We start from the raw sequence: 21368 nt of genomic DNA on the forward strand, positions 1-21368 counted from the left end.
TTAAGTTTGAACATTCCTCTGTGGAAACTATTTGGATAATTCAGAAGGCCATAGCTGTGGGCAACTGGTAATTGGCAGCTTCATCCACTCATGCATAGGTCTCTCATGCCGAGTTTTTTTGCGAAACATCAAATCTCCCAAGTGACTCAGCCCCGCTACCGCCCAGACTTGGTGCCCTGTGACTTCTGGCTTTTCCTGACACTAACATCACCTTTGAAAGGGAAGATTTCAGACCGTCCATGAGATTTAGGAAAATATGATGGGGCAGCTGATGGTGACTGGGAGAACTGTGTGCAGTCCCAAGATGCTTACTTTGAAGAGGAATCAGGTATCATTTTCCTGTGTACAATGTTCCTTGTATCTTCAGTAAATGTCTCTCCCTTTCAAAGCACGTGGCTGGATACTTTCTGGACAGACCTGGCATGTGTATGGTCTGTATCTCTCCAATTGAAGAGCTTACAAGCTTCACAGGAGTGGGAATTTTTATGTTTTATTTGTTTATCTATCCCTAGGACCTAGAACATAGTCTACGACCTATTGAAAAAAAATTTAAAGAAAAGAAAGACCTTTTTTAACCCCTCTCCCAAGAGAGAAGATATTTTGTCACTTCAGAAATAGTCTTTGAAATTTATGTTAAAAATGCACTATATTAACTGACATTAAGACTACCGTTTTATAATATAGAAGATGCCTTTTAAAGTTCTCAAAATAGAATTCTCACCCTATAATCCTACTTTTTAACCATATATTCTGTGTCATATTTGTTAGGTTTCATTGCAGGATGAGTGTTGTCATTCATTTTAGGTTTGCAGATTGAAGGACCCAGAACAGTATTCGCTTCTAAAAAAAAGTTCTTCAAAAAGCTAAATGATGATAGATTCAGTTAGAGTAGCTCAGGCAGATCAGTCTCCTTTGAGAAAGTTCACTTACATTGTGTGTATCACTTACTCTAGATCAACTTTAAAACAATAACCTAAGTGTACACTCGGCAGTCTCTCATGGACCCGGTGTTGGGGCCCGTGAGTGTGTGCTCAGCCTGGTCTGACTCTTCGTCCTGGGCGGCTGTGACTCCTCTCACTCACACGGGTTCTCTGAGGACACGTCCGGCTCCCCTTCCCCTCTCTCTGCTCAGTACTTCTCAGGGTCTGGGCTGTGCACCAGAGCCGTGTGGGGAGCTCGTAGGACACAGGTTGAGGGCCTCCTGCAGACACAGCACCTCCTGCCACCCTGCCTCACCCCTGGGTGTGTGTCTATGTTTATTTATAGTAACAGCTTATTTAAGCTACTGAACTTTTCTTTCGTGTAGAAGAAACATCTATTTCTCTCCTTTACTTCCTTCCCTGAAACAGCAGGCCTTCATCTCTAAGGGGAGCAGTTGGATTTGGCCACCAAGGTTCCATGTTTCCTTTTAGCAGCTGACAAGGTTGACTAGTTCCCTAGGTCCCTGAGCGCTAGTCTGGATTAGCTGACTTCCACCTGGACTGGCTTCCTTGATGGTGCTCCAGATGCCGGTTTGAGCCCAACCCTTTGAAACCACGTGCACTTACCAGCCTTCTGCTACTGCCGGGGCAAAGTAACCAGGGAGTAGTTTTGCTTTATGTCAAATTACTTACAAGTATCCTCTCCAGAGGAAACAACATTTAGTTAAAATTTACCACTTAACCCACAGAATATCAGCTTTGTAGGGGCTGGGCTTGGCCTCTCTCGTGGCTGTGCCCATCACCTGCTGGGACTGTGTCTGGCACATGGGCACTCCTACTTGCTGGTGAGTTAGTGACTATCTTGACCATCAGGTAACTTCAGCAGTTTTTACTAGTGCACCATCTTTGTAAAACAGTCTGTATTTCACGGATTTTCTTGGGATAGTTGGCATTTTCTTTATTTCTGACTGTAGGGTTGAAAGCAGGTTGCTCTTAAAGCCACATGTAGTGAGGAGTGAGCAGGTTCTGAGGCCCAGGGAGGTGGGTGATGGTGGCTCTAAGTGGCCAGGGAGTGCCCCAGTCGCTGGCCTGGTCACCTGTATATGTATATGGGCAGGTTCAAAGCACCCTGCAGGCTCTGGTGTGAAGTAGGAGTTCTGGAAGAGATGCTTCCCTTCCCCTCAAGGGTGAGATGACTTTGAAGAGCTTCGACAGTGAAAAAGAATGCTTGATTGCTGATAGTATACAAAAACCAGTCATGATTGGTACCTGCGATGGGGTCAGTCCTTAAAGAGCCCTAAACCCAGGTACAGGGAGTCAGCTATTACAGGACCCTCTGGCATCACCTCCACCCTGAAAGTGTGTTGTTCTGTCACTTTTGTCATTTAAAATTTAAATTTAATAGACATACATAGTAACAGAAATATTTGCATGACAGAGGTTCAGCCAAAGCGATTTTGATGTGGTCGGATGTGTGTGTTCAGGGGACACGCCTGGCTTATCCTGAAGTTCCCCGTCGTCAGCCACACGTTCTCCACGCCTTCCTTTCCAGGCAGTTCTCCCCTGGCTCAGCTCGGAGTGCAGGTTGTTCTGGCGAAGGTCTGGGTGTCTGTCTGCGGGCACCCACCTGTGCCCCCCATTCCATACACAGGGGCCCTGCCCCTGGAGGGTGCTGCATTTGTATCATCGTAGTGGAATTCACTTTGGTGGGAGTTGGGGCAGGAGCATTGAGAAGACTTGGTTAAAACTCTTCAAGGAGTTCACTTTTAAGTGCTTTTATAGAAGCTGTGACGCTATGATTCAACATCAATTTTTTACTTATAACAATAAAATACAAAGTACAAAATTTTTTTTACAAAATAGGAAGCTATGTTCATGTTATTGTGAGATCTGATTAGTATAGGGTTTTAAACTTTTTGTGGTGGTCAAAATGGAGCATGTGAGTTGCGAGTAGTGCCATGTGCCCAGTGAACAGCAGTAGGTCACCGTGGTGCCTGTGAGAGGGCGCTCCAGCCCGTGAGTCTCACGGCTCCTGGGCCACCTTTCTGCCCTGCTCCCCTTTTCCCGGGGCCGTGGAGACTCTTCCAGTGTGTGGTGGGGTGTTAAGATGACTAGTGTTTCTCTTCCCCCTCATTTTTGGGGGTTTTTTGACTGTCATGTGGCTTCAGTGGCTCCATTAACAAGTGGGTGTGCACATTAGTGACAGCTTAATGAAAGGGAAGCTTCCCTCTTTTTTCTTTAAGAAAAATACCTTTGCCCTCACACCCAGAACATTTTCTGTCCCACGTGGGGGTGCAGACGTGGATCCGCTGGCTGCGTGCTGCGAGGAGCCCCGAAGCAAGGCTTGCGCCTGCCCTGGGGGCTGGGGGGGGGGGGGGTGGCGCAGGGAGCGCAGCCGGCACCCACCGCTGCAGGAGCAGAGGCTCCACTTGCCTGTTGTCCTTTGTCGGGCTCACTTACTTGGCTTTGAATGGAATGGCCATTTTTTCTATATTCCTGAGCTGCTTGAAGTTTTTCCTAGGAATTTTACTTTGTACGAAGATGAAAGTAGTTCCCATACTGACCACCTCAATTTTTATGTTCTCATATGTTTTCAGTATATTTCTTTGGTGGTATTTATTTTACTATTTTTTGTGTTTGCCTTTCTGAAGTGGTAGTATGTGATTGACTGGCCAGGAAATTTTTGAATTTTGCAGTGCTGGCTCCCCAGGTTGGAGAAATGAAATTGTTCCACGTTCCTTACCCCCTGTAACCAGCGCCATGTGGTTACCAAGCCCAGACGGAGCCATGGGGATCTGGGATGTGTTTTGTAGCTCTGAAGTCAGGGAGTGCCAGTAGCGCGAATGCATGTGTGAGAGGGGCTTGCTGTGGCTGAACTGTCTACATGATCCCTGGAAACGATGTGATTTTCCTTCTTGTTCTGGTGCAGCCTCCATGCGGCAGTCTCAGGCCCTCCCTGCAGACCTGCGCCCAGAGATGTGGATTGCACAGGAGCTGCGGCGGATCGGGGACGAATTCAACGCCTATTATCCACGGCGGGTAATGACATTTTCTTTCTTACCCCCCTTCTTCACACACCCTCCCTCTCCCAACTGTACAAAATAAAGTGGCCAGTAATCATTCCGTGCTTGTTCTGGAAGTAGCAGGTACTACTGCCTGTGACCTACCATTGTTCCTACTCTCGTTTTGCATTTGTGTTACGGCTGAACCGAAGTGATGGTGGTTCAGCAGAGCCTTGCACAAGGTGGCACAGAGGTCCGTAAGCACAAGTCTTAAACCCTTGTGCCATACAGGGTTATCTGTGTGTTTGAAATAGTCCCGCATCAATGTTGACATGATTTTTAGTCCCTATTAGGTATGTCTGCACTCCCTTTAGTCAGTTTGGTCAAAGTTAAAGAAATTTTTAACTTTCCATCCTCACCGAGCCAAGGAAATGATGCCCTGGGTTTGCTGGCGACGTCGTCCTTTTGGCCCCACAGCTGTCCTTGGACTGTCGTGTACTGAAGTGTACTAGGATTAAGAGGGCATTCATTAATAGCTGGTAGTTTACACCCCAAATTGCCTGCCACTTAAATTTTTGGAGTATGCTGTTGATTTCTTTTTGGTTTTAATTAAACCCTACGTGTTGTTCTGTAGATGCAGTGTGGGTTTTTTTTGCTTTGCTGGGTGTCAGCGTAGTTATCATTCGGACACCTTTTCCCTGTGAAGACATTTGCACATTTGTAGGCTTTCGCTCGGCGAGTGAAACGGGCTCTCGTGCACGTGTCGGACTGCTTCCCGTGAGGGGCCCTCCGGCCGCTGTGTGAGCGTGCACACTTCTGGCCGGGTTGCACGTTCTGTCGGGCAACGATGTATGGAGGTGTGTCTGTTGATTTATCTAAAAGGAAGACACTTAAATCATATTTTGTACAAACCACTTGTTAATATTCTTTCTTACTGTGTCATTTCCCTTCTGGCTCCTTTCCTTCTGAACCCTATCATTTCATCTAAGTACTCTCAAAGATATTTTTAAGTCTGTTTTTCCTTCTGGAGGGAGGTCATGCCTAGGACACCCCACTATTTCTATACTGCACTAGATGTTAGTACTGTTGCTAGGTAAAAGGATGTTACCTGTTAATTGCTTTTGATCATTCTTGTTTTCCTGTCCATATGTGTACTATGCCATTCAAGATGTTTTAAACATATGGAGACAGATTCCCGTTACAAAGGAGTCTTTCATTTCTTCAGTGTAGAATCTCCATGAGGGGGCTAGGGACTTTCAGAAGTCACATTGGACCCTTTTCACACCTTCCTAAGGAAGAAGAGGGTGTGTATATGGTGTTTGATGGGAAGTGTGCTATAATATGATTCTGTCATTAAATGGGAAATGCCACTTAAGAGTTTCTTATAGTGCTGGCGAAATGTCTGGTGTCCTACACTTGACATGGACCAGCTCACAGAATGTAAGTTCCTTCTCAGCCTAGATCTGAAGTGGTCATTGTGTTTTGCAAGGTTGTTTGTTTTATGATGTGCCGGTAATGTTACTGTCTCCCGTTCCCTCTGCCGTGGTCTCTCTGAAGGGCCTTTGGTGGTGTCACTGTGTGTGGTGGCCCAGCCTCTGCTGCTGGACTAGGAGGGACGCATCAGGAACAGGGCCCGGTATGTGCAGGATGCTAGTCCCCATGCTGAGGTGGGGTACACAGGTTCCTTCTCAAGAAGGTAGGCTGGGTAGGTCCAAATCCTGATTCTGGTTGGAATTGTGCCCATAATCTGGCAGGAGACTGAGCATGAACCTCATGGGGTGAATCTAGGTCAGGGGTATCAAACTCATTTTCACCAGGGGCGACATCAGCCTCACAGTTGCCTTCAAAGGGCCGAATGTAATTTTAGGACTGTGTACATGTAACTACTCCTTAACTAGGGGCAAGGAGCTCGGCACTGCCACCAGGTAGAAGCAAGGTGCCGGGCTGGATAAAACAAGGTAGAGTGGGCCGGACCTGTCTCTGTCCCTGTCTGGAGGGTGGTTTGCAGATGTCCTTGGGACCAGATCCGACCTGGGCGGGGCTGCTCCAGAGATGAGACCCTTGGGCCCTGGTGCCTCAGTGTCCGTCCAGAAGCTCTGAAAACTGAGATATGTCAGCACAGCTCCATTCCTGGAAGTGGGTCAGAGCCTTTGGCCACAAAGCAGGGTACGTTTAAGGATATTTTGTAAAAGTTTCTCTTACATGGAATACCAGTGATTCCACCAAGCTTTCCCCTGAGCCTGACTAGATGGGTCTGGTTGACACCCCGTGGGGGTTGGGGGGCTTACGTGACCAGTGATAAGATGGACATGGGCTAGGGATGGGGTGGGGCCTGGAGCCCAGCCACCCCCGTATGCTGGCTGTGGACGGGGTGAGCAGTTCTGGTCACCAGCAGATGAGACGCAGGCCACTAGGTTGCCTCCAGCGAGATGGCATGTCTGCCAGGCCCTGTCTTTCCTCCCCTCCTCCCAGGGGTGCGTCAGTTTGTTGTTTTAAGATGTTTATTTCTGTCTTTTCAGATACTGACCTGTTCTTAATCTGTTTAGTTAAATAAATGGAAATCTTATTGCAGTATTTTGCAACATTTTGTAATTGTGAATCAATGCCAGAATGCAGTTGCTAATATAAAGGACTCATTCTAAGTCAGCTGGGATACTGGGGGAGGAGCAGGGACAGACAGACTCTGGGGTATAATCTGTTTTTCCTAAAATGGAGGGAAGTATATTCTCCAGATTTTATAAGTAGCCAGTTCAAAACACCAAACCCTGAAACTCAGGACAGTGACACTGTGCCTGCCTTCGATGTTGTCGGATCAGACCGCCCACTGTCCGCAGTCACGCTGACAGTTCACTGTTGGGTGTTGGGGGGAGGAGGTGGGAGGCCATTCGGGAAAGTGGTCCTTGAAGTTATGTGCCAGCTTCACGCGGAGGCCATTGCTTCTGGGTGAGTATGTACCTCACCACACCTGCTCATGACAGATTTTAGCATAATTTCGTGTGTCTCTGCTTTAATGTCATGACAGCGCCTTTTCTGAAGTGTTGGTTTTTGATGGCCACGAGCCAGGTGAACCCTGACAGGACACTCTCCTGTTTTCCCAGCAAGAGCAGCAGAGGAAGTTGTTGCGTAGTTGTCATGTGTTCAGGCCGCGTCAGGGCAGTGGGGCGGTGTGTGGCCTGGGGCTGTGCAGTCTCAGTCCTGGAAGCGACAGTGAGAGGCACAGATGAGCCAAGTCTGCTGCATGTTCCCTGCTCCGCTGGGACTCCGTGCAGGTGCCCCAGACGACCTCCAGGGCGAGACGACACTCCCCTTTCCCGCATCTGATAGGAGCTTCACCACTCACATTGGGGCAATTTTTGTAATTTTTTATTTTGAAATACTTTCACACTTAACTCAGAAGTTGCAAGAATGGGACAAAAGAACCCTCTTTTGTCTGCTACCTCTATTTCCCCGCTGTTAACTTTTTGCCACATTCGTGCTAACACTTTCCCCCTGTACCTGGGTACGTGTTGTTTTCTGAAGTATTTCGGAGTAAATTGCAGACATGATGCACCTTTACTCTTGAATACTTTTGTGTATACTTCCTAAGACTGAGTATTTTCTTATGTAACCTTAGAGTAGCAGTCAGAATCAGAAGTAAACCACGTCACAGCGATGTGTAATCGAGAGACCTTACACGTTACCGATTGCCCAACAGTGTGATGAGTGTCGTCCTCGGCGCTTCACATCAGGAAGCACAGGGTGTCCGTGTGCCTCCCGCTCCTGGGACTCTCGTTGAAGGTGATGTTCTTGGCCATGGTCAGCACTTTTCCGTTTGTAATCGGGGGAAGTGTGCAAAGTGGGGAGAGCTTTCCTCTCTCCCTTCTGTTTGTTTCACTTACCAACTTAAGTCCATGGGTCCCTTTGTAATTCAGTGGGTTATCACGGCTCACCCTCAGTACTTACTTTGACGCTCAGGGTGTCACAGGTTTCGCCAGCGGTAGCTGCCTGTGTATTTTCACCATTCACTGAACATGAAGTGCAGCGGTAGCAGAGGCCCACGGGCAGCGTGTTGTGGGACCGTAAATGGGTTTGTAGCTCAGTGACCTGCACCCACACGGTGTCCTGATGGTGTCCTGGCTGCCATGGCTCCAGGACTCTCAGGGGAGGGCCCAACTACAGGTGAGCCCGGGGCCGATAGTCACCGTCCAGGGACAGGACTTCCCAGAGGCCAGGCCTCTGTCTGAGGCTTTGGGAATTGAGGGGACGGCTTGCAGGGAGGCGAGTGGTGCAGTGTTGCCTGTGCTTCCGAAGCCTGCCCCTGAGTCCTCCTCTTCCTGGCAGGTGGCACCTGCTGTCCCTTTGTTTCTGAGTAGTCTCTGCTAGTTTCTTCACCACTGAGAAAGGGGTGTGAGGGCAGTTCCGGGTCTCGGCCATGTCTGCTGGAGGGAGTGTCCGCACGTGTGGGCCACGGTCCTCCGAGGGTGCAGGTTGCCGTGTGCTTGCCAGTGGTTCTCAGGGTGGTGTCTCCTAGGACAGGGTTGGTGGCCATGGGTTAGGCTTGCAGTCTGAGGCTGTGGAGCCTGTGCTGGACGTTCAGATGTAAAAACTCGTGCTCTTGGGATAATTAGGCCCATCCTCTAACCAGCGTGCCCATCACCCCTCCGTACCAAGGCTCGTCCAGCCCGAGTCGCTCCGTGCACAGGTCTCCTGCTGTGGGTGAACAGTGACTTGGGATGTCCCGGTGGTGGGCTGCAGGGACCCGCAGCACATGAAGTTGTGACAGACTCTAGATGGGCCAAGAGGTGGGTGAAAACCCTCTCATTGTTTGATCACAAGGAACAGTGTGTCTTTTGTTCACAAGTCCTACTTCCTACTTGTGTATCAGGCGTGTGCGGGCACGAAACAAAGGAACAACCTGGAGACGGAAGCTCAGCAGTGAATCAGACAGAGCAGAGAAGAAAGGTGCTCACACTGGTTCTGGTGGAAGCAGGAGTTTAATTGACATGTCAACACTTTAGCATTTTCATGTGTCCCTGCTGTTTGAACTTGAAATCTTTCTGTGTGTCTTTCCTAACTCTTGCAACCCTGTGCTGAGGGTCGTTTTTATAAATGATCCTGTTCTATAGATAATGGGCAAAGGAGAGGTCTGCATTGTAGCCTGCTTGGTAATGGCATGAACTGAGCATAAACTCAGGGATGCAGGTTCTCAGGCAGCATTCTTTGGAGGCCTTCATTAACTGCATGTTGGAGTTTAGTAATTAAGCTGCTTTTTATTACTGTCTGAGGTAAGAATATTGAAAAATACGCAGGTCAGATATTAAACACACGCACAATATATGGGTGATGTATTATAGAATTGTACCCCTAAAGCCTATATAATTCTATTAACCAGTGTCACCCTAATAAGTTCAATTTAAAAAAAAAGATAATTGGCCCCTCTTGTAGGATGAGTTAGTTGTCTCACACTTTGCTCACATGAATTCATAGAGTGACTGACAGCTTTTGTAGCCAAAACAGTGATGCACTGGGTAAATTGATTGGCGCCTGCTGTTTATAACTGTTTTCAGGTTTAGCAGGTGTTTTCCTTGCAGTTGGGTGAGGCAGTTCCGTGCTTGATTTTGAGGCTTGTGCCCCCGCCTTATGCCAGTTTCACGCCACGAGGACAATGACAAAAGGGTGGAAACAGCAGCCCTGGCATGGGGAGGCCGAGCCTGCGAGAGCAGAGTCGTCCCTCCTGTGGCGTGCGCTCTGTCTTTCCCTGAACCTTCCGGTGGCCTCTGACGGTGGCAGAACGTAGGTTTTCTGAGTGAGGCTTTCCATGACTTATTGAGGAGAAAGTGTGATCTTGTAGGAGAACACAACTCACGGCCAAGTGTGGGGTCAGACCTTGCACCCTGACTCCATCCGCTCACCCACGGGGGCCTCATTGTGAGTCAGTCCTTGTGCAGGTTGGACAAGGGCACTTAGACATGGAGCTAGAAAACGCTGTCACCCTGTCTGGGCGTTTTATTTCCTGTCACTCTAAAGTGTAATTAAAACATTTCTCAGTTCTCTGGAGTTAAGAAGGGAGATGCTGGTGACTCTGTTTGCCTGTCTAGTTTTCAAGCCCTGTGCCTGTTAGCCACACGGGGCTCTCGGCCCCACGGCACATGCCGTCTGGGTGAGCGCGGCGAGATGGGGTCAAGCACTGGTGCGTGTTAAATGGCTTGGCTGTGTCCCACTGACAGCGCTTCTGAGAGTGCTCCTCCGTCTGCCAGGTGCGGACACCTGCACGGCTGCCTTGCCTTCAGGGGACGTGGGCCATGAACACGTAACCAGAGGAGACGCAGGTGCCTGGAGGGGGATTCAGAGAGGTCTCTCTGGGGGGTTGTAGTCTCTCTCTGGAGGAGGAAACGAAGATGTCTCCGAGGTGAGAGTTGGCCCTGTGGCAGACGCCCTACCTCTCGCATCCCCCCTCGACTTCTCCCCACTGAAGCAGTACACAGAGGTTCCAGCTGTGGTCAGTGTGTTTCTGAGGCTGTGGCATCTCAGAACAGTGTTCTTGCTCTGCCTCTCTTTCGTTGGATGGTGTCCACACAGGATGTGGAGACGCTGTCTCCAGCCTCTCTCTGGTTGGCCCTCACACTTTGGCCACTCACAAGTGATGTAGGGTGCTTTATTCCAGCCAGCCTGGCCCTGGGTTGGGGCCAGTGACTTAGTATTGCAGGTGGGCGTGCATGTTGTGTGAGGACAACCCAGTACGTGGCAGTCCTGACTGAGGTGAACTGGAGGAATGATTAATTGTCCTATAAAAGTCCATGACTGTAATACTGTCTTTGAAGTGATGCATCAGTAATAGGAGGACAGTGGCACTCGTGCAAATGTTGCTTTACTGTGACGTTTGAACATTGCATCGCTGCCCAGGCAGGTCAGCCGTAGTCTCAGGAGTCCGTCAGGTGCCTGGGCAAGCTCCCTGCTGGCTTCCAGCTGGCTGCACTGCATCTGGCGTAGGGGCTCCCTGGTGCTCTGCCCACAGCTGTGCTGACAGCAGAGTGTGTTGGGCACAAGCTATGCAAATACTCATGTTGCCTGGGTGACGAGTAGAAAGTGAATTTGGTCTTTGGGCTGCTTTGCAGCAGCATAGCCCTGACATCTGAAAAGAAAACAGCAGTGCATGGTGGAGCCACATAAAATTCCAGCTGAGATGCAGTGTGAGTACAGTCCTTAATCTCAATGTGGACAGAAACCAGATCTCCCCAGAGATCTCCACTCATCACACAGGGTTCCCTATCCTCCCACCTGTCACATTTGCCTGTCACTTAAAATACTTTCTAGATTGATGAATAGGTTATGAATGGGCAGAGAGATGGTGGTGTTCCTTCAGGGCCACCCTGTACCCTATCCACTGTGTCATCTCTCATCACGACAGCACTCAGCTCTGTCCCGCAGTTACCAGGACGGCCCCTGGAGAAGCCAGCACTGCTCCGACGAACACTGCACCCTCACCTGCCTGAACTGGAGCGGCTCTCTGTCAGCAGCCTTTCTCCTCCCAGTCCAGAATTCCGTCTCCTGTGATGTCACCACTTAACGATATGCTGATTTTTAAAAAAGTTTAGGGTGTCTTGGGCATTGTGTTTAAAGCTGGTAAGAAAGGAGTTTTTGAGCAAGTTAAAAAATTGCTCTGAGTCTCAAAGTTCTGTAGGTATACCTTGCTTTTAGGTTTGTCTCTTAGCATTTAATATGGAGCTCCCTTTGATACGCCTATGGACACAGTGTTGTGTTCCCTTGCCACCTTGGCTGTCAGGAAACTGCAGCTCTGTTGCCGCAAATCTCAGCCCTGGATCCCAAGATAAGTGTCTCTTCTTGATGTCATTTCTGCCTCTCCAGTGTTTATTGCAGTGTGTGTTTGTGGTGAGCCCCTTGGAGTGATGCCGAGTGCACGTGTGTGTTGTGCTCAGCCACTGGCCCTGCCTTTGGAGCATGAGTTGGTGGGCTTGTTTTCCATGCTGTGCTCCGGTCGGAGCTGAGTTGTTGGGATCACTTGGTTTTCAACTCCCACATCAGGCTCGGCCTCAGCTGCCACACTGGCTCAGGGTTGTTGTGAAGACTGAAAGGTGTGTGGCAACTTGTTTAGTGGTGTCAGTGGGTAACTCTTCTGTCCCCAAGCTAGGCCTGATGTGTCCCGAGCAGCTTTTCGGAGGCCAGCTTGTCTCTCTGCAGGAGAGCGAGGCTGCACTGGGCACAGCAATGGCAAGCGGTCCACTTCACCAGTTCCCGCACACCTGCTTCCCTGGGCTGGGGGAGAAGGCTTGTTTTGCTGTGATTATTTTGGCATTAAAGTGTAATTACATTCCCTAGTACTTGATTAACTAATACAAATACAAGTTACCCCAGTATAACTTGGGGCATATAAGTTGAAGATGGTTCTCCGTGGTGGCTGATGCTCTTGCCATCCTCAGAGCTCTGGGCTGCTGTGCACGAGCCGCTTTGGGCTGTGGAACACCTCACCTCCTGCCCTGCACTAGGGCAGGGCTGTCTTCCTCCCTGGCTGGCTGTGTCCAGCTGCTGCTGAATAACACAGGCGCTGCCCATCAGACCTAGTGGGTGCAGGCACATGCTTCAGATTTGGAGCCCAGGCCTCACCCTTCCCGTGCAGGCAGGCCTGGGGCTGCAGGAGCCTTCACCCCTGCAAGGAGAAGTGTGGACTGTCAGAGATGACTTCCTAGAGGGAAACACAGGGCTGGATGTTGAGGGAGTCATCTTGCAGACATGTGGGCTGGTCATCGCCAGTTTTCCTAAAGAATACAGTTCCTGATCTGGACCATGGAGATAAAATCCCCAGCAGGGAGGGGCCCTGCAGTTCCAGGTACCTGTGACTGAGCAGGTGGGAGCTACAGAAGGAACTGGAATACACAAATTGTTTATGTTAACAGCTCATCTAGTTCTTTTAACTAGTTATTGTAGTATATCTTGGCTTTTGGGCTTTTTTTTAAATCCTCATCGGAGGATTTTTTTATTGATGATAGAAAGAGTGGAAGGAGGAAAGAGGGAGAAACGTCTCTAGGGATCACCTCAACCAGGGATCAAAACTGAAGCCTTTTGGTGCCTGGGAAGATGCTCCAACCAGCTGACCTGCCCGCCCAGGGCACGAACGTGTTTTTATGATTTAGACCAGGGGTGTCAGACTCATTTTCACTGGGGACAACATCAGCCTCTCAGTTGCCTTCAAAGGGCCAAATGTAATTTTAGGACTGTGTACATGTAACTGCTCCTTAACTAGGGGCAAGGAGCTTGGCGCTGCCACCAGGTAGAAGCAAGGTGCCAGGCTGGATAAAACAAGGTGAAGGGCCTGTGGGCCTTGTGTTTGCCACCTGTGACTCAGACTAAAACCACGTTACATGACTCTGACTTCAGAGGTGCTGTTTTTCACTAAGCACAAAGAACCGGGAAGGAGAGGGTGTGGGTGTGAGCTTGGGCTGTTGTACCGAAGGACTACACATGGGCCCTAAAGAACAGAAATGTGGTTTTTCACAGTCCTGGAGGCCAGAAGTGTGTGAGCTCGTGTTGGTGAGGCCACATGGTCCGCGTGGCACTGGTGGCTGGACGTCCTCACACGGCCCTGGCTCTCGTGCCACCTGCCCTGTGTCAGTGCTGTCAGGCCCGAGTGTGCTTGACCTGGTGTATGGTGCAGCTGTTGGACAGCAGCAAGCCTGTGGAAGCAGGATGCCCTTCCAGCTGTTTCTGAGGTAGGGGACGTACCCTTGGAGCCAGCAGCAGCTGGCCCCTGGAATCAGTGCTAATGGCTTTCTCAATTGAATATTATCCAAAAGCAATTGTTTGCTGGCTTGAAAACAAGTGCCGTGTTGTCATGCATGTTGTTCTGGAGGGCAGGCACGCTGGCACCCTTGCTGACTGTGACACCGCAGTGGCCTCTCATCTGCTGGGAATTGGGTAGGTGTTCAGGTGTTCCTTTTGCCACAGATCCCTGCATCGGTCCCTTCCAGCATGTCTTTGAATCCCCTTCTTGTCCTTTACGTTTTAATCCTCATCGTTTTAATCCTCATCAGAGATAAAAAGCAGAACTCTAAACACTTGGGCAGACCTTGCTCGTGATGTGACGTTTTCTTCTCGACCGTCACAGCCACCGTCTTCCCCTGCTGTCCTCAAAGGGGGTGTTGGAACGTGTCTCCTCTCAGACACTGCCAGTTCTGGAATATAAAATCAGCTAAGCAAGCAGTTGGGGTCAGTCCCCGATGTGGTTGGGCCCCTGGTTGGTGTCACTCTTACCCATTCTGTGGTTCTGCTGAGGCTGCATTGACACCTGGTTGACATGAGATTTCCCATCTCGCAAGGATTGCTGAGCCCAGCACTGCACACCCTTTCTTCATTTTAGTAAGTCGTGGTTTTATTTTGAATAAGCCTCTTTCAACCTATTAATATTAATCTAAACTAAAATTAACCTTCCCCTAAATTCTTCTCACATAGAAGAAGCCAAGTAATTTTGAAAGTTAAATCAAAACAAAGCAATCTGGTGTGCGACACAGATAAAATCACAGACTGTGGTTACGGAGTGCTCTGCAGGGATCGCTGACGGAGCGCTGATTTCCTCCAGTCTGTTCTGGAAGGAGAAAGGAAGTGCCTCGGCCTTATCACAGTCCTGTTCCGTCGGACCGGTGCTCGAGGGCTTGTGGAAACAGTCTCGAGACCCTGTCCTCAGCCCGGCTCATGGCCGGTAGGGCTGTAACTGGTGGATCCGATCTGGCTGGTGAGCCTTAGGAGCCTCCCCAGGTGGAGCAGAGCACTGGTCTCAGATGCAGGTTCCCGTTCAGGAACTGAGTAGGGTGGCCTGCAGAGCTGACCAGGGCCACGGTTGAATTTACCTGCAAAGTGGATTAGAACTCGGAGTGGGCCCTGAGGCCTCTGGGACCTGTCAGTAACCTGGCAACTTCCATCTGCACAGTTTCTCAGCTTGTTGTAAACATGGGGGGTCACTGGTAGGGAGGCCTTTTTATTTTTCATTTGCTGCTCCCCACAGAGGGGTGCCAGAGTTGGGGGACTCGCTGGTGTCTGTGATGTGGGCACAGTGCTGGGCTGCAGTGTTAATCTGGTGGAACCACCTGCAAACAGCCAGGGTGCAGTGGCGCATCAGGGCACCACTTTATATAGCTTCATGGAGCACATTACCCTGAATCACTGGTTTCTTAAGTGAACTACAGCCACCAGAAATTCACTCTTGGGGGAGTCTGAAACATACCCGAGTGTCGGTAACTTTGGCTATATGCTACTCCACATCTATCAAGTACATTCTCTCCTCTTTCCCCCACACCTTCTTACCTCTTCACGGGACACCAGCTCCAGTGGCCCTGGTGGCCTTTCTCCAGCGTGGAGGTGAGGTGCTGCCTTCCCAGCAACCACTGCATTCCTGACCAAGGCAGGTCTGGTCAGTGATGGCATCGCCCGTGATGAGAGCATGTGGTTTGTAGAGGGGCTCACGGAGATGCCAAGATTGGTTCTCTCTGACTTCTCCAAACATTCTTTTGCTTGCTTTATTTTTCTTTGAAGAAGATCATTTCATATGACTGTTCTTTATGAAGTGAAATATTTTTCTGCAAGGGAAGTGGGGGGCCCTCCTTTGGCCGTCACAGGGAGAATGGGGCTTCAGTGGCACTGTGCACATTAAGGACTGCCTTCCATAGCTTTTGAGATGGGGTTGGTGGTTCTATGAGGGCTGAGAAAATAAGAACCTTTTCTTTTGTTGTTTCAGGTCTTTCTGAATAATTACCAAGCAGCAGAAGCCCATCCTCAAATGGTTATCTTACGGCTGCTGCGGTACATCCTCCGTCTGGTGTGGAGGATGCAGTGACGACGGGTTCCCCGTGGAGTGGAGCCGAGAGGCACGCAGACATTCCACTCGTTCAAGTCGACAAGCCCAGCGCCGCGGCCTCCTGGTGCCGCTGCTGCGCGGCCAGCTGTTGTTCCCCGGAGGGGCCAGTGTGTCCTGACACGCGGAGCTGCGTGCGGGCTTGACCTTGCCGTGAATGTAAATGAAGATGGATTCTCTTTTTAGAAAATGTACAAATCATGGTTCTCTGGAGCAGGATTTTATGCGAGAATGATGTAAGAACGGTTTTTCAAAACGGAAATGGAAATTTTTAACCAAGTCATGAATGATTTTTGTACTAACAATTTAAGAACCTGTTGCCTATTCTCAGAGGATTATGTAAACTCTGCAGTGGAAACTGAGCCAGCTAATTTCTAAAGCTGCCTTAGTTTATTTTTAGAGGCTACTGTACAGAATTTTTAAACATGAGAGGTGTGTGTGATATGGCCACTCCCTCCCTGCCATTGCCGCTCACCTTTTTTTAACCGTTATTACCAAAAAAATTCTTAGAAAATGAAAATGATTAAGGGGCAGAGAGTCTTTTGTCAGCCTGTACTCACGTGGTATGTGCCACTCCCATTTTGTAAATATTTACTTACCTCCTTAAACTCAGCTTATCTGGCAAAATTTCAGCCTCTTTTTGCGTGTTTTTCCTTATCTCATTTTGTGATGCTCCTCTCGTCTGTCTTGGGCACTGATGCACATGTCTGGTCCAGTGCGTGTTCATGATAAAGTGTAACTGCTCACAACGTGACTTAGCATCTGCCTGTGTCATCCACAGCTCAGTCGGCCTGGTGGTAGCTCACTACCTGGGAAGGGACGCGGTGCCGGTTTTCATGTGGTTAGGTGGACTTGTGTGTTACAAGTGTTCTGAAGAGGTCATAGTGGTAATAATGCAGAAACAGTATTAGGGCCCTTGGCACTGTTGGCTTTTCTGGTCGCAGGCTTTCCCCTCATCACAGGAGGTTAATCTCAGCATGAGGTGCCAGTTGCAGTCATGCCCACCTGTAGCTGCATTTGGCTGCAGGTACCCAAAGTGGAGTCCTTGTGGGAGTTCGCACGGGCTGTGGACGGGGCCTTAAACAGCTGTTTCCTGGGCATATACCGGCTTTTCATCCAGCTCAGAGTTGATCTGACCTTTGATGCCCACCACTCGGTTCCCACTGTTCTACATCCACTTTGAAACACAGACTTAATTCTCTTTTTGAGCAGTGTCATCAGAATTCTCTCGGGCATAAGTCTGAAGTGGCCCCTTCTGGCAGATGTCTACTCATTCATTTCTCTTGGGACAGCTGGGGTTGTGAGGCCTCCTTCTGTGCGTACACTTCTTCCTGCACGCTGGCCTGTGAGGATTACAGTGAGTTGGGGCCCACGAGCTGGTCAGTCATTTGACAGGCAGTTAACCAACCTAACCAACTGGGGAGAAAGCAGGGAAGGGAGGGAGGGGAGAGAGAGGGAGGGAATAAAAGGAGTCAGGGAGGTGAGGAAGGAAGGTGCAGATCATTCTGTGAACCCTGTGACTCCTACAGTTTTTGAAACCTCAGATCATGAAACAGCTTTTTAAAAAAGATAAATGATTTTTCAAATGAGTCAGCAGTGCCAACAACCAATGTGTTTGCTTTTGGCCCATTGAGGACCAGTATTTCATATTATTGAGTGAAGAAATTCATTCATGTGTATCTTCATAGTTTTATATAAATATATATATGTATATATGTGTGTGTATATATATTTTTTGCATATACATTTCTTCCTTTAGGTAGAGATATTTGATCTCAAATATCCTTACTTTTTAAAAAAAATTTCCCCCAAATACCTTCTTGGGGCCTTGAATATTTTAAAAACTGTGTTGAGTCTCAGCTTGTGTTCTGGAACCCCCTCGCTGGGTCCTGAAGGCCACACGGTTGTGAGGTTGCGGTAGGGCTGCGGCCCTGGGCCTGCCAGAAGTACACACCAAAGACACATTTGGTTCTGGGCCCATCCCCTCCCAGGACCTCTGTACTCATGTGCTCATGTGCCAGTCTCTGACTGGAGCACTTTACCATTTCTGGGAGCGCAGGATGAAGCCCGGTGCCGAGGGTTTGCTGCTGGCCCCGGCTGACCTCTGGCTTGGCGGTGGGCCGTGGACGCAGCTTGTGAGGAAGTAAGATTCTGTGACTTGCAGTAAGTAGTTACGAACAGGACGTTGCACCAGGACTTGAGAGATGATTGGATGTCTCTGTACTGTATGTATCTGTTTATCAAGATGCCTCCTGCAGAAAGTATACCTATTGTGGTATGCCTTTTTCTTTTTGTTTTTGATTTCTTTCATTTCTTTGTAGAAAAAATAACTAGCTCCCTTTTTTAAAACTTATGAAATGCGGGTTTTGTGCCTTGACCACCTCTTCTCATATGAGGTTTGTAGAAAGTGTCCTGTGATTATCACAGAAATGCAATAAACTCACCCAAAATAATTTCATGAGTGATTCTTCAAGTTACCTGTACTCCTGCCTATATATCAGTTTATGAAGAATTTTTTTTTTGGTTGTGGAGAAACCAAGTGAAAATTCCTTCTGATTTTAAAAAAATGTACACAGTCAAACCTTCTCCTGTTTCCTCTTCTTAATATTGTACATATTTCAACTATTTATTAGATTAGGAGATCGTATTTTACTTATCAACTGAGCCAAATGTCTGTGTGCAATTGTGTTTCCTTTACCTTTCTTGTAAATTTTTGTACAGCATAAATTAGCAAAAACAAAAAATCACTGTTTTTACTAAACTTTTTCGGAACTAAGGATTGTAAATATTGTAGATTCTTTTTCTGTGTAATGTGTCCTACTGGTCCATAGTGCTGTAACTTGTAGAAATATTGTCTATTTATTTCCTTGCTTATTTAATGTCTTAAGTTCTGGAAAGTGTTGACCTCCCTGACGTACCCCACCGCCTGTTCATTGCGTTAACTCTGCGGTGGTGGCTGGTCAGCTCACTTCAGGCCACACGGTCTTCCCAGGGTGGCCCTCCAGCTTTGGCTCCTGGTATTTCTGGTCAGATGAGTTTAAATTCTTGAGGTTTGCTCTCCTTTGATGAAGCTCATGTTTAGACACCAATGAAAAACCATGAATCTGGCAGGCTACAAAATTCTCCAAGAAACACCCAGTGACTGTTTGCTCCAAAACAGCTAGCTTCTCATGGAAGCAAAATCTATTAACTCCAAGCATGGTCTTTAAAAAAAAAGTGTTATTGGCAGTTGGGACAGATTTTTCTTTGAAAATTTATACCTGGCAGCTCAGCATTCAGAGGGCAGGGGGCAGGTGGGAGGGGTGGTTCTGCTTCCAGAGTGACTTCAGGACCCCTCATGCCATTAACCCCGTGTTGACGGCTGGTGAGCTGCATTTCCCCACTGCTGTGTGGCTTCCTATGCTTTGAGGTATGGACTCAATTGTGTTCAGGAGCTAATTGTACAGGCCCCCCAGCTCTGAACCATTTGGTCCTTCATTTGATTGGTCTGATTCTTCAGGTTGATGTTTTTCTGCTTCAAGAGAGGTTGGGGGCCCCACTGGGGTGGGTGGTAAGATAAGGAAGTTTTAGAGAGACTTTCTCATGGTTCGGTGTAGTTGGTTTGTCATCCCTGCTGATTTAGCCTGGTGCCCGTGTGTGTTTACTTCACACACACATGTGTGCAGGGGTGTGTTCACACATGATGCTAAACCAGCTGGGGTAGCTTCTCTTCTACTCCAACAGCATGGCTTGCAAGAAGCATCTTCAACCTCCCAGCAAAGTAACTTGACTACTTGTATTGGGCAGTTCCAGACTTTAGAAGCTCTTCCAAGCTCTATGTCCAGGCCCCGTGACCACGAGTTACTGGACCCAGACTCATCAGGTACTCCTGTATAAAGAGCACTGATCTGTGTGTGTACTGATTCATCACTAATGTGTTCTTAGGACCCAGCGTATGTAGCATTTGTATTGCAATTTCCCTGGCTCACTTGTGTTTTGCACTGATGAATTTTGACAGGGTAATTGCCACTTTATTGTGCAATACTGCTGTAAATAACTGCAGATTTTTTTTAAGAAACTTAATCTTTTATGTTCTTAATGAATTTTATATAAATAAAACTTGCAACTGGTTTTTGGTGAGCTGTTTGATTTGTTTCACAAAATGGTGGTGGAACAGCTGAAATTATGTGTGAATATGTACATGCCCACACTTACCCTTTTCTAGTCACAGAGTGTATCTGTCACCTGGGTGTAGGTTTTGCGAGTTCTTGCACTTCAGAGGTTTGAAGTGGCGGGCAGGACCATGCAGCGTGCCTACTCACGTGTTTAGGTGGGACCCAGTACCTGGTATAGGGGGTATCGGGCCAGCTCTGAACTGTGTTGGTTAATGATGACAGCAGAGACCCTGCCATCTCACCTGGCTGACAGCTGGAAGAAAACCCAAAAGGTAGGAAGTCTGCTTGAGCTCCAGGGGAAAGATCTTTTCCACAACATCCGCTTAGACCCTGGGAACTGCCAACAAGGGCCCACCAAAGGGTCAGGCCTGTGCTGCGCACTGGGTGTGGGCTAGGGTAGGGATGCAGAAGTTCAAGGCTGATTTGGAAGTGTAAGTTATAAAATCCTAAATGAATAATTGCATAACTTTCCATTTTTACTCATTGGACTATGTGCTGGAAAGGTTAAGAGACCATGGCTGAGGTTGATTTTAAAGCAGGGCATGAATCCAGCCTTGTTGTTATATATGTGTGTGTGCATATCTGCACCTTCATTATTTCCATCAAGTTGTTCTGGCTCCCAGCTACTTTCAGTCCAAGGCAGGAGAGGGAATTTTTCCAGGTTTTGCAGTGTGTGTGTGTGTGTGTGTGTGTGTGTTTTATAGAGGTTTCGGTCATACTTAGCTGGGTTTTTCCTTTTCCCTATTGATAGCTAGCTCTTCATATATTCTGAGTAAAAATCTCTTACATGTTAGAAATATTTCTCCTTCAGTCTATTGCTCATCATTTTTCTTCAACATCTTAGGAAGATTTGCAAATATACAGAAAGTTAAAGGAGCTTTACGGAGAGGACCACACACCCATCATTGCCTAGACTACCACCTTCATTTCGGTAAACGCACCTTATCATGCACCAGCCCGCCCATCCGTGCATCTGACTGGGATGCGTCTCAAAGTGAATTGTAGCCGTCAGCACCCTTTCTCTCAATACTTCATGTGTATGTAATTTAGAGTGAGTTTTTCATTAATTTTTTTTTCATTTTTGAGGTGAAATTATATAAAATAAAGCATACAAATCTTAAGTGTTCATTTGCTAACTTTTCACCAAGGATATAGCTGTCACCCAAAGCCTGGTTATCATCATTCCAGAAAGTTCCTCATGCTTCTTTTCCCCATCCCCAGAGGCAATTTCCATTCTGATATCTTTCTGCCATACATTAGTTTTTATGAATGCTTTGGGAACATGCAATATATGGTCTTTGTGTCTGGTTTCTTGTTCAACATCAGGATTTTGAGAACCACATTACAGTTCTCAGTAATTACCTTTTTATTGCTGAGCAGTGTTCTGCGGTGTGGACAGACCACACTGTGTGCATTGTCTTGTGAACGAGCACCTGAACTTGCTGCACTCGGG

At 48.1% G+C, this 21368-nt stretch overlaps 1 protein-coding gene across 6 annotated transcripts in view; it reads left to right on the forward strand.

The window, feature by feature from the left end:
• BCL2L11 (BCL2 like 11) overlaps window positions 1–19638 on the forward strand; it is a 45737-nt gene extending 26099 nt beyond the window's left edge. For 5 of the 6 annotated variants that reach the window (XM_036028282.1, XM_028516585.2, XM_028516584.2 and 2 more), the window contains 2 exons: window positions 3850–3959; window positions 15645–19638. In XM_036028282.1, coding sequence (XP_035884175.1) covers window positions 3850–3959; window positions 15645–15743 — 209 coding nt within the window. In that variant the 3' untranslated portion in view covers window positions 15744–19638. The remainder of the gene's footprint in view (window positions 1–3849; window positions 3960–15644) is intronic. The other variant, XM_036028281.1, reaches the window with a different exon arrangement.
• The last annotated feature ends 1730 nt before the right edge of the window (window positions 19639–21368 follow it).

Source organism: Phyllostomus discolor, chromosome 6 (assembly GCF_004126475.2).
Source record: "Phyllostomus discolor isolate MPI-MPIP mPhyDis1 chromosome 6, mPhyDis1.pri.v3, whole genome shotgun sequence".
Taxonomy (NCBI): domain Eukaryota; kingdom Metazoa; phylum Chordata; class Mammalia; order Chiroptera; family Phyllostomidae; genus Phyllostomus; species Phyllostomus discolor.